Below are 18,291 nucleotides of genomic sequence, written 5' to 3' on the forward strand. Positions count from 1 at the left end.
CCATGGAAATCTCACTGGGACAGACAGCTGTACAAGGCCGTGGAGTTCCAGTATAAGATGGGGCTTGAATTCCTTAATGAAAACCTGCCTGAGATCAGAGTGGATCTTAGATACAGGTAATCAAAGCTTCTAATACACAGAGCATACATGCCATAATTTTTCCAGACCTTTAAAGTTAAAATTTCCGGGATTTTTACCCTTTGTCCGGGACATACACCGTGACATTAGTATTCGTCTGTTTCATGCAAAAATTAGGGTTAATTTTCAAGGATCGGCCGGCAAAGGCATTCAATAGTCAAAAGTTTAATTTAGAATATGTGTGACAATCAACCTTTTAAAATAATTATTGTTTAATTGACCGTTATCAGCCATTTCTTCCAGTCAAGGCTACATGTAGCTTCACTGCCTATGTGCTAACAACAACGAGATTTTTGGCTATTGTTTCTAATATCAAAGAGCTATGAAAATAAGTATTTTATACTTCTTTGCTAATATTAAATTATCGTAAAACTGTTATTGATTGCACAATTTTGTCAATTCATAATCAGGGTCATCAAAATAGCTGACTGTAAATTAATCTGAGTCATCAAAAGATCGCAGTGCGCAATACGAGTGGTGATCGGAGCAAGCTTAATCAACATGTGTCCCGCTCGAGGGCATGAAACTGATTATCGGATAATTAGGAATAAACAATGTGACACCGGTGACTGTTTATTGTGTTTTATTCATGTAAAATTGAACAATTTATAGGCCAAAAAACTAGTTTTTTTGGGGGGTTATTTTTGTTTTTCTATATTTTTAATTTTCCGGGACATTTCAACACTGTCCGGGACACCGGGACGAGTGTGTGATTTCCGGGACAATCCTGGACAATCCCGGACGTATGACATTAATTTTATGACACAGAGACTGTATGTGCTGTTTTCCATAGGACAATGCAGAAAGTAGTTGCAATTCATGATTGATTCTAACACGACCAGCAAATAACCTACATACATGTAGAGCAAAATGTATGTCGGGTTATTCTGCAATAAACCACTCGTGTGCAATGCCGTCATCCGATCCAGATGCGTAGCACGGTCGTAAAAAGTAGTTACCAATTTTTCTAACACCGTTGTACTAGTATGTCGTGTTAGAATCGAAACAAGTTCCCAAGTGTGTTTTATCGTAGAATAACCCGAGTTTTTTGTTCTTATGCGGAAAAAATCTATCACTCAGGCCCCATGTTCACAAAACATTTTCAGTCTCGGCTGAGTTTGATAATGAAACTTTGTCATTTATATTTAAATAGCATGTTTAAAACTAAATTTTAAGTTATTAACTACTTTTAAGTGGCTATTCAGTATTGCTGGTCAGTCACAGTTGGAATTTAACCTTGAAGTTTTAATAAAAGTGATATGAAAATTTCAAACTCAAACTCAGCTGAGACCGATAAATGTTTTGTGAACACGGGCCTAGGCCTATGGCCTTCGTGATATATTCTTACGCATAAGAACTCAAAACTCGGGTTATTCTGTGATAAACCACGTTTGGGAACTTATTATTTTATAAATAGAGTTTCTAATGGTAAAAGGGAGCTATATATTAGTAAGAACATTATTTTTCCATGTAATGTAGTAGAACTGTCTAGCAGTATTTCATCTACAAATAGAGGAATTCCATGACCAAGTGGTTAAGGTTACTGACTTTGAATAACTTGCCCCTCACCTTTGTGGGTTGGAAACCTCACTTGGCATTAGATTCCTTTCATGTGGGGAAGCCAGCCAGCTGGCTTATGAAAGGTTGGTTGTTAATCCCCCGCCATGGCGGAGGGATTATAGGAATGGTCTGCGTCCGTCCGTACGAGGTTAACCAAATTGGACACGTTTCGTCTATCATCAATACCCCTAACCAGAATGACTTGATACTAATGCAGATGTATCCTGTGACCATTCCTCATCTTCAGACATCACCTGACCTCAGTTTGACCTTGACCTTGAACTTGACCTCATTTTGGACTTAAGCTACCGGGGGCATCAAGCGTTTATTGAACACAGCTCCTTGTTCTCGTACATTTTGATATTATTTGGTTTCCATGACGTTATTTTTGCTTAAAAATCAATTAACAGAACTGTAGACTGTCGATAACTGTAGACTGTCGATAATACATGCACCTGCTCTAATTGTTTTTCCACTTTTACACACAGAAGAGTATATCATTTTCAATTATGTATTCAGTTTGGTCACTGTGCATACTAAATGGAAAATTTCTCATTAAAAAAATGTTACAATTCAGTCTGGGATGTAGATAAGGTTTGAAATAAAGAACAATGTGAAATGACAAATCCACAAATTTTTATTCCCATAAAACAACTAAATTTTAAGCCTGGTAAAATTGAAACATTTCAGAGTTTCCTAAGATTTTTACAGTGGTTTTTGTTAAAGGCTTTCTTTACTGTATTTAAGTTGTTTTAGTTACTGTTTAAAAAGATAATGCATTGCTAGAAATCTTCATGTATGTTTTATGTTGCAGATCAAGAAGGCATTAGAGCTGTATGTGCAACTGTGACAGAAGACTGGTGTGGTGGTTGTTGGTCCTAGCGGTTCTGGCAAGTCCACCTTGTGGCACATTTTGAAGCTCGGACTTCACAAATTGAATAAGACGGTTAAGCACTACCATGAACCCCAGGGCAATGCCAAGGACTCAGTTGCTAGGTCAGATTGACATGGACACGAGAGAGTGGACCGATGGTGTACTGACATACAGTACCAGACAGGTGGTGAAAGAACCTCAGGGTATGTATGATACTTTTATAGATATTGAGAACTTACTGTATCAACATACAAGTATATGATACTTCAGAGAGGCATACAGTACTCCTCATTGTCCATCAGAGGTCGGAGAAAGTCCCTAGGAAAACGTTCAGGGGAAATGTTATGCCAGTAAACTTCAAGTATATGATAATGAAGACATAGGAACATGATTATATTGGCATCTTCAGTAAGTTTCAATTACTTAATTCCTAAGTTGTTCCTGATGAAGAGTGTCTGGCTGCATCAGCATGTCACCAACAAATAAATTAGATTGACTGTACAAAGTACATGGAGAGCTATCCTACTAGACCTGGCATTGGCATTCTTCTGGGTCCATACCTTGGTTAGAGTTTTGATGCACTTTCTCTTTATCTCTGTAATTTGTTCCCTGTTAATTGATCACTGAACAGTACACTGTTTTATTAGCTCATCTGATTTTTTGAAAAAAAAAATTATGAGTTACATGTATTGTCATCACTTGATCGGTGTCAGCATGGGCGTTGCCTGGTTAAGTTTTTATACGCCCGAAGGGACGTATTATGTTATGACGCTGGTGTCCGTCTGTCCGTCCGTCTGTCCGTCCGTCTGTCTGTCTGTCCGTTAGCAATTTCGTGTCCGCTCTGTAACTCTTGAACCCCTTGAAGGATTTCAAGGAAACTTGACACCAAGACGACGTGCAGAGCGCATGTTCCGGATGACTTGCTTCAAGGTCAAGGTCACACTTAGGGGTCAAAAGTCATATCAGTTTGTTTCGTGTCCGCTCTGCAACTCTTGAACTGCTGGAAGGATTTCAAAGAAACTTGGCAGAAATGTTCACCACATTGCAACGATGTGCAGAGCGCATATTCCGGATGACTCACTACAAGGTCAAGGTCACACTTAAGGGTCAAAGGTCATTTTTGACTTTGCTTTGTGTATATTGCTCTGCATTGCAGTGCTCTTGTTTTTATTTGGCAGATCTCTTTTTTTGTACCTACAATAATTTTTTTTTGAATTACTTCCCTTTTATGTTACTATAAATAGCTTATTTTGAAACTTTTTTATTATTGGCCGTAGGGAAAAACCGAGACCACTTTTCTGTGGTACAACATGGATGGTACCTCCAATTTTAAGGTGTATTTTTACATACCTGTACCTGATAAAGATTTTTTTGTAGACTTTGAATTTTTTTTTTGTGGACTTAGATTTGTTTTTTGAAGTTTTCCTTTTGTTGTTCCAGTCCTTTGGGGCTTCAACAGTCAAGTTCTTAAAATTTTGCTCCTATCCTATGATGTAAGCCTTCGGGCGTATATTGCCCCGCTTGGCGGCGCTCTTGTTAAGTTATGTTTAGGTCAGCTTTACTCCTAAACTATCAAAGATATTGCTTTGAAACTTGCAACACTTGTTCACCATCAATAGCTGACCCTGTGCAAAAAGAAACATAACTCCATCCTGCTTTTTGCAAGAATTATGGCCTTTTGGACTTAGAAAATATCCGATTTCTTGGTTAAGTTTTATGTTTAGGTCAACTTTTTCCCCTAAACTATCAAAGCTATTTCTTTGAAACTTACAACACTTGTTCACTATCATAAGCTGACCCAGTACATCAAGAAACATAACTCCATCCTGCTTTTTGCAAGAATTATTGCCCCTTTTGGACTTAGAAAATCAGTTTTCTTGGTTAAGTTTTATGTTTAGGTCAGCTTTTCTCCTAAACTATCAAAGCTATTGCTTTAAAACTTGCAACAGTTTTTCACCATCATAAGCTGACCATGTACAGCAAGAAACATAACTCCATCCTGCTTTTTGCAAGATTTATGGCCCCTTTTGGACTTAGAAAATATCAGATTTCTTGGTTAAGTTTTATGTTTAGGTCAACCTTTTCTCTTAAACTATCAAAGCTATTGCTTTGAAACTTGCAACACTTGTTCACCATCATAAGCTGACCCTGTACAGCAAGAAACATAACTCCATCCTGCTTTTTGCAATAATTATTGCCCCTTTTTAACTTAGAAAATCAGTTTTCTTGGTTGAGTATTATGTTTAAGTCAGCTTTTCTCATAAACTATCAAAGCTATTGCTTTAAAACTTTCAACAGTTTTTCACCATCATAAGCGGACGCTGTACATCAAGAAACATAACTCTGTCCTGCTTTTTGCAAGAATGATGGCCCTTTTTAGACTTAGAAAATCATGGGTAGGACAATATTTGTTATACAAAAAAATCAGATGAGCGTCAGCACCAGCAAGGCGGTGCTCTTGTTTTAAACAAAGATTTGTCAAAATTTGTCTTGGGTAGCTTTACATTCTCTGTAACAAAAGTTGCTATAGTAGATATATATTTGGTAGTAAAGTCTTTATACATTTTTCAAGTCATAGCTCTCTTAACTCTTTGTAGAGGTTCAGTCTTGGATTATTTGTGATGGAGACATCGATCCTGAATGGATCGAGTCCCTGAACTCTGTCCTTGATGACAACTGTCTTCTCACCATGCCATCAGGAGAGCATATCCAGTTTGGACCGGATGTCACATTCCTGTTCGAGACACACGATCTGAGCTGCGTGTCCCCGGCTACAATCTCCAGAATGGGTATGATCTTCCTGAGGTAAAAACCTTTCACATATTATGAAAATTTACAATAATTCTGTTTAGATGAAAAATATGGAGGACTGACATTTAATTAAAACAGTGTCTGAAAGTTGTTTAAAGCTTTTTTGACAACTATAAGTCTGGAATAAAACATTTTGCATGCTTTTCATTGGTACAAAGACCTCAGTACTGTCTTTGCTGATTTATAGATGAATATGATGCGAATATGAGAATTATCATGTAAATGGAAAAACACTCACACCCAAGGTTACCTTGTCATTCAACCTTTTCCCAGCTAAATTTCTATAGTGAACTTGCCCATCTTTTAGTTTGGACAGTACCATTAACTGTTAAAAGGGGTACTTACCAAAACGATACTGACTGAATGGCGAACAGTTCAGATCTTTGTCAGACTGCACCAATGTGCAGACTCATCATGATCTGCACTGGTTGCAAAGGCAGAATCAGTTGTGTTCAACATGATAAGAGTTGATGAATGCTTTATTCAAATGTCATTGACTTTGACTTTTACAACTTACATTTCTTACAAGTCATTAATTTGGTATTTAATATCTCCCTTTCACTGTAGATAAATTTTTAGATGAACTTAAAACTTTATCAAAGTGAAAGAATTTTGAATGTTTGAAAAGAGAAAATCATTTTAAATGTTCTTTTACTCAGTGATGAGGATACAGATGTGAAGGCATTGATACATTCATGGATCAGTGAGGTACCGGAGTCAGAGCAGCAAGTCCTGGCTGGTTATATCGAGGACTACTTCTACAAGGCGCTTGACTGGGTCTTTAAACAGGTATACGTACATTCTGATTTTTATACGCCCGAAGGGACGTATTATGTTATGACGCTTCTGTCCGTCTGTCCGTCCGTCCGTCTGTCCGTTAGCAATTTCGTGTCCGCTCTGTCACTCTTGAACCCCTTGCAGGATTTCAAGGAAACTTGACACAAATGTTCACCACACCCAGATGACGTGCAGAGCGCATGTTCCGGATGTCTCGCTTCAAGGTCAAGGTCACACTTAGGAGTCAAAAGTCATATCAGTTTGTTTCGTGTCCGCTCTGTAACTCTTGAACCCCTTGAAGGATTTCAAAGAAACTTGACAAAAATGTTCACCACACCAAGAAGACGTGCAGAGCGCATGTTCTGGATGACTTGCTTCAAGGTCAAGGTCACACTTAGGGGTCAAAAGTCATATCAGTTTGTTTCGTGTCCACTCTGTAACTCTTGAACCCCTTGAAGGATTTCAAGGAAACTTGACACAAATGTTCACCACACCCAGACGACGTGCAGAGCGCATGTTCCGGATGTCTCGCTTCAAGGTCAAGGTCACACTTAGGAGTCAAAGGTCATATCAGTTTGTTTCGTGTCCGCTCTGTAACTCTTGAACCCCTTGAAGGATTTCAAAGAAACTTGACACAAATGTTCACCACACCAAGACGACGTGCAGAGCGCATGTTCCGGATGACTTGCTTCAAGGTCAAGGTCACACTTAGGGGTCAAAAGTCATATCAGTTTGTTTCATGTCCGCTCTGTAACTCTTGAACTGCTGGAAGGATTTCAAAGAAACTTGGCAGAAATGTTCACCACATTGCAACGATGTGCAGAGCGCATGTTCCGGATGACTCGCTACAAGGTCAAGGTCACACTTAAGGGTCAAAGGTCATATATGACTTTGCTTTGTGTATATTGCTCTGCATTGCAGTGCTCTTGTTTTTATTTGGCAGATCTCTTTTTTTGTACTTAAAATAATTTTTTTTGAATTACTTCCCTTTTATGTTACTATAAATAGCTTATTTTGAAACTTTTTTATTATTGGCCGTAGGGAAAAACCGAGACCACTTTTCTGTGGTACAACATGGATGGTACCTCCAATTTTAAGGTGTATTTTTACATACCTGTACCTGATAAAGATTTTTTTGTAGACTTTGAATTTTTTTTTTGTGGACTTAGATTTGTTTTTTGAAGTTTTCCTTTTGTTGTTCCAGTCCTTTGGGGCTTCAACAGTCATGTTCTTAAAATTTTGCTCCTATCCTATGATGTAAGCCTTTGGGCGTATATTGCCCCGCTTGGCGGCGCTCTTGTTACTTTATTACTTAGGGGTCCTCTGCGGCTAAGTGGTTAAGGTCATTGGCTTGGAGGCACTTGCCCCTCACCACTGAGTTTGAAACCTCACTTGTGGTGTAGAATTCTGTAATGTTAGGAAGCCATTCAGCTGGCTTACGGAAGGTTGGTGGTTCTTACCTAGGTGCCCTCCATTGATGAAATATTGCCAGGAATGGCACCTGGACACTTCCTCCAAAAGTCGCTGTATGATCTATATTTGTGTCAGTGTAATGTTAAACCTAGTTAGTATATTACCAAATGATTGACAGAAGATTATAGGAGATGTATCTGAGACATATTTTTTTTAAGTTCTTTTTTAAAAAAGAGTATTTTTATGTTTTTCTTTCAATTTCGTTTTACCTAAGGGTATTTCTTTAAGTAAGCACAAGTTAAGACAGTGTTTTAAGCTTTTTTTTTATTTACCTGAATAATATATTGCATTTCTGTTCCTTAAGAAAAGTAAAGTAAGGAGTGATTTGAGTTTATTTCTTAGCTTGCAAAAACAAATGATGCTTTGTATGACTTTTGGTTTAAATAGACTGTAGCAGCTATCTTAAGTTTTAACATGAAAGTATAACTTAACATTTTTGAGATCATTTGTTATACAGTGGTGGGTGGGGATGGGGACACTTGGTGTCACAAAGTGGTTTAGGTCACTAACTTAAAATCACTACCCCCTCTTGGTTACACTCTACCAATTCAAGTCCTTATTTATTTCATATTAATAACAAAACATTCAGACCTCATTTTCAGCACTTTAGAGCATTTCAATGATATGAAAACCATATATGGTCATTTAGTATAACATGTCTTCTTATCAAAAATAGAAAAATATTGACATGTTATGTTGAATATAAGAAAAATAATCTGTTCTGAGAAACATCACCCTCTAAAAATGCCCCCATGAAAACAGCCGTTTAGCAGTTACGCGTAGGTAGACATTTTTCGCAAAGAATAAAACTTATTCCAAGAAATTTACAATGAAAATGGTCTAGATCTATTCTCAATACTATAAGCAATAAACATAAGCCAAAAATTTAACTGTCACCTCCTCATGTCACTCATTATACCAGATTTCATCCATAGCATGGAACTACATTTTGGACTACTTCACATGTAACACTGAGTAGTCACTTCCGGTTTGGTGTAATCCGTCCTCTTGAGAGCTTCAGCCCGTCCGATATGATATAATCATTTGAAGTAAGTTTGGAAGGGTTATGGTCCTTTTCAGGTGTCCGAAGTAAAGCCTAGGCGTGACTAGTGTCTTTCTTCACCAGTAAAAGCTAAAGTAAAGTAAAACTGTGTCTTTGTGACCTGAAAATTTTAAACCAAAATCATACAAAGTGAATGCTTTTTCTCCATATAGCTTTCTTTTCTTTTCTAACAATTCCATAAAGAGTGAAACCTAATTGAATTATCATTCAGAAAGTTGTGTGTTTTCAGTTTGATATTGCTGTGCTGATGCCGTCCTTTGTGAAGTTGTTCTTAGTATTTGTGCTGAGATTTTTGTGATTGTTCAACTAGAAATGTTTGATTGTTTATTGGAATTTTTGTACGCTTTAGTTAGGGCCTTATAGAGACATTTTTAACATAATTACTTCAAAAAGAGATTAATTTGTTCAGCAGAAATTTCCCTAGTTAATTTACTGATGTGAATGGTAATTTACTAAAACCTAAAATTAGTGTCCCAGTACAATCTCCCGAGACTAGTCACAATGTAATGCATCGGCCTTCAGTGTAAGAGTTATGGGTCAGTGAACATATTTCTTGTAATAATTCAACAAATTTTTGTATTTGAAGGTAATTTTCTTATCTCTGTTTTCTATAAGGACTTTGTGAACCTAGAGTTTGATCAAAAAAGCAACATATGTTACTTATTCCTTTAGATTTCATGTATTAGAATTCTATCTTTTCTAAAGAGGTATGTAAAAAGGCAAAGTTTACTTTTTTAAATGTGCTATAATATTTACTTGATTATCTTAAATTTCTACTTTTCTGCTGTAAGATGTTTGAAAATGTACAATGTACTGTTTATGTAGATGATGTTGTTTTGAATAACTCTCTTTAGGTTGATTTTGTCTTATATATAAAGCCGTCCTTTTTCTTGTTTACTGAAGACATTGGTGAGATATAAGTCTACAAAATAGTCACATATTAAGAGGTTAAAGGTCACTAATTCAGATCTTTTCAATTTATACAATAAGTGACAACTTCAGATCTGATTATGTATCTTTAGCAAACATCAATTTTTCCGGCACCTATTTTTAATGGAAGTTTTACTACAAATTGTCAAAAACATAAAAGATAGGTACTTGGAATAATTTCTGATGGTCTACTACCTGAAAAAAAATGCATATTTGCTGAGTAAACCACTACTTTCGGTTTGCATCTGCAAAACCTGCCATCATTGGAAAAAATAAAATATAACAAACAAATACAAATATGAGAGCCATCTCATTTTGTGCAGAATGCATTATAGTAGCCAAAAAGTGTGGTGAAATGAAAAAAATACACAATTAAAAAAAACAGAAAAAAAAACAACATTTATTTGGAGTATGTTCAACTACACCATGGCAGTGTATTTTTTAACTGAATTACTGACCTTGTTCGAAAGAACAAATTTTAAATGAAGGGCTTGTTAGTTTTGCATGGATATGTTAATTACAGGAAGGACTTAAAAATATTAGTACAATCACATCACTTTTTGAAGAAGAAAAAATCAATATCTATCATCACAAATTATAGCTCTTAATCACATTGCATATTTAGCAAGTATATTTTATGACATTACATTTTGTATTTTACAGCCTAGAATAATGCATAGTCTCATATCTTTGTTTTTGCATGAAGTCTGTTTGCATATAAACAACTTAAGACATTTTTAGCTCACCTGAGCACGAAGCGCTCAAAGGTGAGCTTTTGTGATCGCCCTGTGTCCGTCGTCCGTCCGTCCCTCGGAGTCAGCGTCGTCAATAATTTGACTGTTAACACTCGAGTAGAGGTCACAATTTTGGCCCAATCTTAATGAAACTTGGTCAGAATGTCTCTCTCAATAAAATCTTGGACGAGTTATGTCTCCCCCAGGAGACATATTGTTTTTGCCCTGTCTGTCCTTCCGTCCGTCAGTCCGTCCGTATGTCACACTTCATTTCCGAGCAATAACTGGAGAACCATTTGACCTAGAACCTTCAAACTTCATAGGGTTGTAGGGCTGCTGGAGTAGACGACCCCTATTGTTTTTGGGGTCACTCCGTCAAAGGTCAAGGTCACAGGGGCCTGAACATTGAAAACCATTTCCGATCAATAACTAGAGAACCACTTGACCCAGAATGTTGAAACTTCATAGGATGATTGGTCATGAAGAGTAGACGACCCCTATTGATTTTGGGGTCACTCCGTCAAAGGTCAAGGTCACGGGCCTGAACATTGAAAACCATTTCCGATCAATAACTAGAGAACCACTTGACCCAGAAGTTGAAACTTAATAGGATGATTGGTCATGAAGAGTAGACGACCCCTATTGATTTTGGGGTCACTCCGTCAAAGGTCAAGGTCACAGGGGCCTGAACATTGAAAACCATTTCCGATCAATAACTAGAGAACCACTTGACCCAGAATGTTGAAACTTCATAGGATGATTGGTCATGAAGAGTAGATGACCCCTATTGATTTTGGGGTCACTCATTCAAAGGTCAAGGTCAGAGGGGCCTGAACATTGAAAACCATTTCCGATCAATAACTAGAGAACCACTTGACCCAGAATGTTGAAACTTCATAGGATGATTGGTCATAAAGAGTAGATGACCCCTATTGATTTTGGGGTCACTCCATCAAAGGTCAAGGTCACAGGGGCCTAAACATGGAAAACCATTTCCGATCAATAACTAGAGAACCACTTGACCCAGAATGTTGAAACTTCATAGGATGATTGTACATGCAAAGTAGATGACCCCTATCGATTTTGGGGTCACTCCATTAAAGGTCAAGGTCACGGGCCTGAACATTGAAAACCATTTCCGGTCAGTAACTTGAGAACCACTTGACCCAGAATGTTGAAACTTAACAGGATGATTGATCATGCAGAGTAGCTGACCCCTAACGCTTTTGGGGTCACTCTGTGAAAGGTCAAGGTCAGAGTGGCCTGAACATTGAAAACCATTTCCGGTCAGTAACTTGAGAACCACTTGACCCAGAATGATGAAACTTCATAGGATGATTGGTCATGCAGAGTAGATGACCCCTAAAGATTTTAGGGTCACTCTGTTAAAGGTCAAGGCCATAGGGGCCTGAACATAGAAAACCATTTCCAATCAATAACTTGAGAACCTCTCGACCCAGAATGTTGAAACTTCATAGGATGATTGTTCATGCAGAGTAAATGACCCTTATTGTTTTTGGGGTCACTCTGTTAAAGGTCAAGGTCACAGGGGCCTGAACACTGATAACCAGTTCCGATCAATAACTTGAGAACCACTTGACCCAGAATGTTGAAACTTCATAGGATGATTGAACATGCAGAGTAGATGACCCCTATTGATTTTGGGGTCAATCTATTAAAGGTCAAGGTCACAGTGGCCTGTTCACGTAAAATCATTTTTTGGAAATAACTTGAGAACCACTTGACCTACAATGTTGAAACTTAATAGGATGATTGGACATGCAGAGTAGATGACCCCTATTTATTTTGAGGTCACTTGATCAAAGGTCACAGGAGCCTGAACAGTGACTTGAGAACCACTAGGCCAAGAGTGTTGAAATTTAGCGGGATGACTGGGCATGCCAAGTAGATGATCCCTATTGCAGCTAACCATCAGTGTCTCTTTGACTTTCGCTCCTGACCCCTATTGACTTCTTGCCTATAGGACTTTGCATTGGGGGAGAAATGCACTTTTTTACAAAAGCATTTTCTAGTTTGATATTGGGTCATCTGGGGTCAAAAACTAGGTCACCAGGTCAAATCAAAGGAAAAGCTTGTTAACACTCTAGAGGTCACAATTTTGGCCCAATCTTAATGAAACTTGGTCAGAATGTTACCCTCAATAAAATCTTGGACGAGTTTGATATTGGGTCATCTGGGGTCAAAAACTAGGTCACCAGGTCAGATCAAAGGAAAAGCTTGTTAACACTCTAAGAGGTCACATTTTTGGCCCAATCTTAACGAAACTTGGTCAGAATGTTACCCAAATAAAATCCTGGATGAATTTGATATTGGTTCATCTGGGGTTAAAAACTAGGTCACCAGGTCAAGTCAAAGGGAAAGATTGTTAACAGTTTAGAGGTCACAATTTTGGCCCAATCTTAATGAAACTTGATCAGAGTGTTATCCTCAATAAAGTCTTGGACGAGTTTGATATTGGGTCATGTGGGGTCAAAAACTAGGTTAACACGCCAGAGGCCACATTTATGACTCTGTCTTCATGAAACTTAGTCAGAATGTTAAACTTGATGATCTTTAGGTCAAATTTGAATCTGGGTCATGTCGGGTCAAAAACTAGGTCACAGGGTGAAATCAAAGGAATAGCTAGTTAACACTTTAGATGCCACATTTATGACCATATCTTAATGAAACTTGGTCAGAATGTTAATCTTGATGATCTTTAGGTCAATAGATCAGGTCAGCGATACAGGGCCTTCTTGGCCCTCTTGTTTTTCATTCTTCTTACATCACATTCCTTACCTGAAATGGTTTAGCTGTAAATGCTCTGACTTGCCTTTAGTTTTCATAAAAGGTGTACTTGATCTGGACTTTTAAATTTCCAAAATATACTTGTCCAAGTTTGCTGAAGATTTTATTAAGAATTACTTAGTTGGTTGTTAAATTTTAAAAGAAATATTACACAACCTTTTTAGCTCACCTGAGCACAAAGTGCTCAAGGTGAGCTTTTGTGATCGCCCTGTGTCCGTTGTCAGTCGTCCGTCGTCAACAATTTGACTGTTAACACTCTAGAGGTCACAATTTTGGCCTAATCTTAATGAAACTTGGTCAGAGTGTTGCCCTCTTAAAAATCTTGGGCAGTTCGATTTTGGGTCATCTGGGGTCAAAAACTAGGTCACCAGGTCAAATCAAAGGAAAAGCTTGTTAACACTCGAGAGGTCGCAATTTTGGCCCAATCTTAATGAAACTTGGTCAGAATGTTACCCTCAATAAAATCTTGGATGATTTTGATATTGGGTCATCTGGGGTCAAAAACTAGGTCACCGGGTCAAATCAAAGGAAAGCTTGTTAACACTCTAGAGGTCACAATTTTGGCCCAATCTTAATGAAACATGGTCAGAATGTTACCCTTAATAAAATCTTGGATGAGTTTGATATTGGGTCATCTGGGATCAAAAAGTCAGTCCGAATCTGGGTCATGTTGGGTCAAAAACTAGGTCACTGGGTCAAATCCAAGGAAAATCTTGTTAACACTCTAGAGGCCACATTTATGACTGTATCTTCATGAAACATAGTCAGAATGTTAATCTTGATGATCTTTAGGTCAAGTTCGATTCTTGGTCATATGGGGTCAAAAACTAGGTCACCAGGTCAGGTCAGTGGAAAAGTTAGTTAACACTTTAGAGGCCACATTTATGACCATATCTTAATGAAACTGTCTTGATGATCTTTAGGTCAATAGGTCAGGTGAGCAATACAGGGCCTTCATGGCCCTCTTGTTTTAAAGTGTAGTTGGCATCAGAAAGAAAAGTAAGTATCTAAATGCTGTCTGAAAAAATACCAAAAAATATTTTTGACATTAGAAATTGTTGTCTGCCAAAATATAAGCAAACAAAAATTGATACAGTTGGAAAACTGAAATGTGTAGAATTTATTACTTACAATGCATATCAGTATTGACTCAGTCCAAAGTACTAGATAGCCATTTATATATATTGTCATTGCTCTTTCATGATAGAATGACTTTGTTGTGGAGACAAGCCTGGTTGGTGTGGTACTCAATGGACTGTCACATCTCAGTCATGTGCGTAACAAGTCGCACTTTGCCATCTGTCTTATCAGAGGTCTGGGAGGAAACCTGAATGAAGCATCGAGGGAAAACTTTGCTAAGGAGGTAACTTTTTTTTTTTACTTTAACCTTAAGCCTGCTGGCCTGCATGTGATTCTGCCTTTGCGTCCAGTGCAGAATAAAATCAGCCTGCACCGATCTTGTTCTGTACTGTTTGCTATTCAGTCAGTACATTTACATTGAACACCCCTTTGAAGAATAAATAGTACTGCCTTAAACGAATGATGGACCAGTCCATTTTAGAAATTAACAGGCTAAAGGTTAACACGTTGTTGAATTTCATACAGCTGGAAGCTTGAAATATTTTGATTAAAATGATAGAAATTATGTTAACTCTGAAGACATTGACATGACATCTCATTTCTGACATGGCAGAATCTCTGTGGCCCAGTGGACAAGGTTATTTACTTGAAATTACTTGCCCCCCTTTGTTGTGGGCTCAAAAAAGTTCTGTCATTCATCTGGCTTCGGAGTGTTTGTGTTTCTGCCTTAATGGTCCCTATATGTGGTGGAAATAATGCCCAGAGGGCCATACTAGGTCCTCCTCCATCATTAAGAAATGGGAAGTTGGCATATTATCTAAGATTGTGCAAGCATGACATAAAACAAAAGAAAAACAACATTTGAGCCACGCCATGAGAAAACCAACATAGTGGCTTTGCAACTAGCATGGATCCAGACCAGCCTGGTTGTCCGCGCAGCCTGGTCTGGATCAGTGCTGTTCACTAACGGTTTCTCTAATTGTAATAGGCTTTGAAAGCGAACAGCATTGATCCTGACCAGACTGCGCAAATGCGCAGGCTGGTCTGGATCCGTGCTGGTTGCAAACTTAGCGAACTTGCTTTCATCGATTTCTGCAATCTTACCTACTCCACCTATCTGCTCTGAAAACCTCTCCAAGATTTCAACACAAACCTCACTAGCAAAATTGTTCCAATTGACAATAGTGTGCTCTGCATTCTCTAGTTCATGGCACACAAAACTTTGTTCAGTTTTATATACCCAAAAATATGTGATCAACATTATCTTTTCTAGAGTTAAATTATAAATTACTGTTTGAAAACCAAGATTCATGTTTAATGGATACTTCTTTATTACAAGATTTATTGGAGCACCTTCAATAGCACCCATCAGTGCTGAAAGATGAATCTTTCCTAAGACTGAATTGTCCAATTTTACAAAATGCACACAGTTTACCACCTAGATTTAGGAGTAATCCTAATGAAAAATAACCAGGATATTAATTTTTCAATACTTTCACAAACTGAATACAAAAATTTCAGCTTTATTTTTATTATTTTATGTTTGACAGCGGTTTGTTTACATTTTCAACACACCTGAATGAATTCACGTGGTTTCTACACTACAGGTCATGTGACATCAATATTTAACGAATCAAAAATGGCGGCAATTGGAAAAATTAATGGAAACTTTTGCATTTCCTTTAAATTTGTTAAAATATTTTCACAAATATTAATGTAATAAAGCATGACTGCTTAGGTTATTTTTGCATTTTATTGCGTATTTTTGAAGTTCGGCTCGCTGTTGCGAGCCTCCTTGTATAAAGCACACCTGACCGTAGCAACTGTGCGCTGAGCGCGCATCTTACTATTATTTCCAGGGACCGCTAAACTGCAAGTGTTCCCATTAATAATAATAATGAGTAACTTAACAGCGTAAAAGTAAGGTATTTGTGGAGATAGTAAACTTCAAATCAGGTACTGGTCTTAACTTCACCAGTGTGCAGACAGACAGTATTAATCCAGTGATATTGTGTTCTTGGATTATAAATTATTTGTAGTTCAGCAAAAAAAGTAATAACGATTTATTAATTCTTAGTTAACGACTGTTTTTAATCCAACGAAATGAAAAACAAAAAATACTTTTGCTTGCTTAAGTCTTATGGCACGCTATGCATACTGCCATACTAATGTCCAGAGTTTGGGATGATGGTTTTCTCAGCTTAATTTTGTAAAAGCCATGTATTTTCCAAAATCTGGGTGATCATAGATGACCTCGAGTTCTTCTGTGACGTTGGCGGAAACCATTTTTTGCAGGCGAGTAGTTTCCCTTGGCGTAATTGACCCCAAAGAACCGTAAATACCAGAAAATTAATAAAAAGATCAGAAACAACTAAATTATTTGTTAAGGGTGCCAAGTAAATAATCTGTCAGGGAAAAGTAAAGTCGGAGATCGTTCTCATGAATGCAAGGCCAACGATTATCTGATTGTTGCCGATTGTCGGCCCATCACTACCAAAGGGACGTATTGTGTTATGCCCCCGGTGTCCATCTGTCTGTCCATGTGTCCGTTAGTAATTTTGTGTCTGCTCTGTAACTCTTGAACCCCTTGAAGGATATCAACCAAACTTGACACAAAATTATATGTTCACCACATAGACACAACATGCAGAGTGCATGTTTCGGAGGCTTGCTTCAAGGTCAAGGTCACACTTAGGGTTCAAAGATCATATGGCTTTGTTTCGTGTCAAACAACTTGACACAAATATTCACCACATCGAGATGATGTGCAGTGCGCATGTTTTTGATGGCTAAGTCAGTGCAAAAAGCTCACTAGAGCTTGTATTTCTTGTTATTATTCTCCGACTATTTAAATAGATATTACTTGACTTGACCATTTCATAGCTGTCAGCATCTTAGTCACATCAGTTTTGCATGTGAGCTGGTTTTCTAAAACTACAAGGCATAATGTATTCAAACTTCACATTAATTTTGTATTTTGGATCATGAGATGACTTCACAGGACAAGTTAACTCACTCAAGCTTCTACATTTTCAAAATTCTGCACCTTTTTACTTTAATGTTTTGCATGCAAAAAAGTTTTTCAAAAACAACCAGGTGAAATGCGTTCAAAACACATCTTTTGCATCATGAGAAGACCAGGGCCCAGTTGTTCGAAACTTTAACAGGCGATTAAGCTAATGGTTGATTAACTTTTAGGGTTTATTTTTCGACATTTTAGAAGACTTAGAAAAACAATTGTATGAGTTAAGAATTATGAACTTTGAAAAATCTTTATGATAAAATCAAAACATCATACTTGTTTCTCCCATCAAGACTAGTGCTTTGAATCAAAATTTAACCAGCGGTTATTTTAACGGCCTGTTAAAGTTTTGAACAACTGGGCCGTGGTCATAGGCAAAGTTACATAACTCTAGCTTATATTTTGTCAAAATTCTATCTTTTTTAACTTAGGCTTTTAACCTGGGGCCTTCACCTCTGTAGGAAAGCGTCTTAGCCTGCTTGACCTATGCATCAACATATATATATATAGCTTAAAAGGATTTTGTCGTAATCTGTTTTGACAGGAGGAAGACAGGTAAATGAGAACATAGCTGTAATTCCTCAGATGATGTTTGATGTGCAGCAGCATGGTCTCAAGATTGTCAACAAGAACAGACCCCTCACCAGCTGTATGGAGGAATACAAAGAGAAAATATATCAGTGTATGGACAGCTCAAGAGAAACAGATATTTAAGGAGAAATACCTGCAGCATCAGAAAAACTTTCAATCTTACTGCTTCATTTCTTTAGAAAAAGGTAAATTTTGACTTTCATGAACATCATTTTAGCCCGCCCGCTTAGCTCAGTAGGTAAGAGCGTTGGTCTACGGATCGCGGGGTCGCGAGTTCGATCCTCGGGCGGGGCACATGTTCTCCGTGACTATTTGATAAACGACATTGTGTCTGAAATCATTAGTCCTCCACCTCTGATTCATGTGGGGAAGTTGGCAGTTACTTGCGGAGAACAGGTTTGTACTGGTACAGAATCCAGGAACACTGGTT

General features: G+C 37.7%; 1 protein-coding gene across 1 annotated transcript; it reads left to right on the forward strand.

The window, feature by feature from the left end:
* On the forward strand, window positions 1-18,018 carry LOC128547002 (cytoplasmic dynein 2 heavy chain 1-like). Its single transcript, XM_053518474.1, has 6 exons — window positions 1-116; window positions 2,513-2,775; window positions 5,170-5,377; window positions 6,043-6,172; window positions 14,376-14,531; window positions 17,815-18,018. Exons 2-6 carry the CDS (start codon window positions 2,658-2,660, stop codon window positions 17,827-17,829), a joined length of 627 nt encoding a protein of 208 aa, XP_053374449.1. The 5' UTR covers window positions 1-116; window positions 2,513-2,657; the 3' UTR covers window positions 17,830-18,018.
* The last annotated feature ends 273 nt before the right edge of the window (window positions 18,019-18,291 follow it).

This window comes from Mercenaria mercenaria, chromosome 11 (genome assembly GCF_021730395.1).
Source record: "Mercenaria mercenaria strain notata chromosome 11, MADL_Memer_1, whole genome shotgun sequence".
NCBI lineage: Eukaryota > Metazoa > Mollusca > Bivalvia > Venerida > Veneridae > Mercenaria > Mercenaria mercenaria.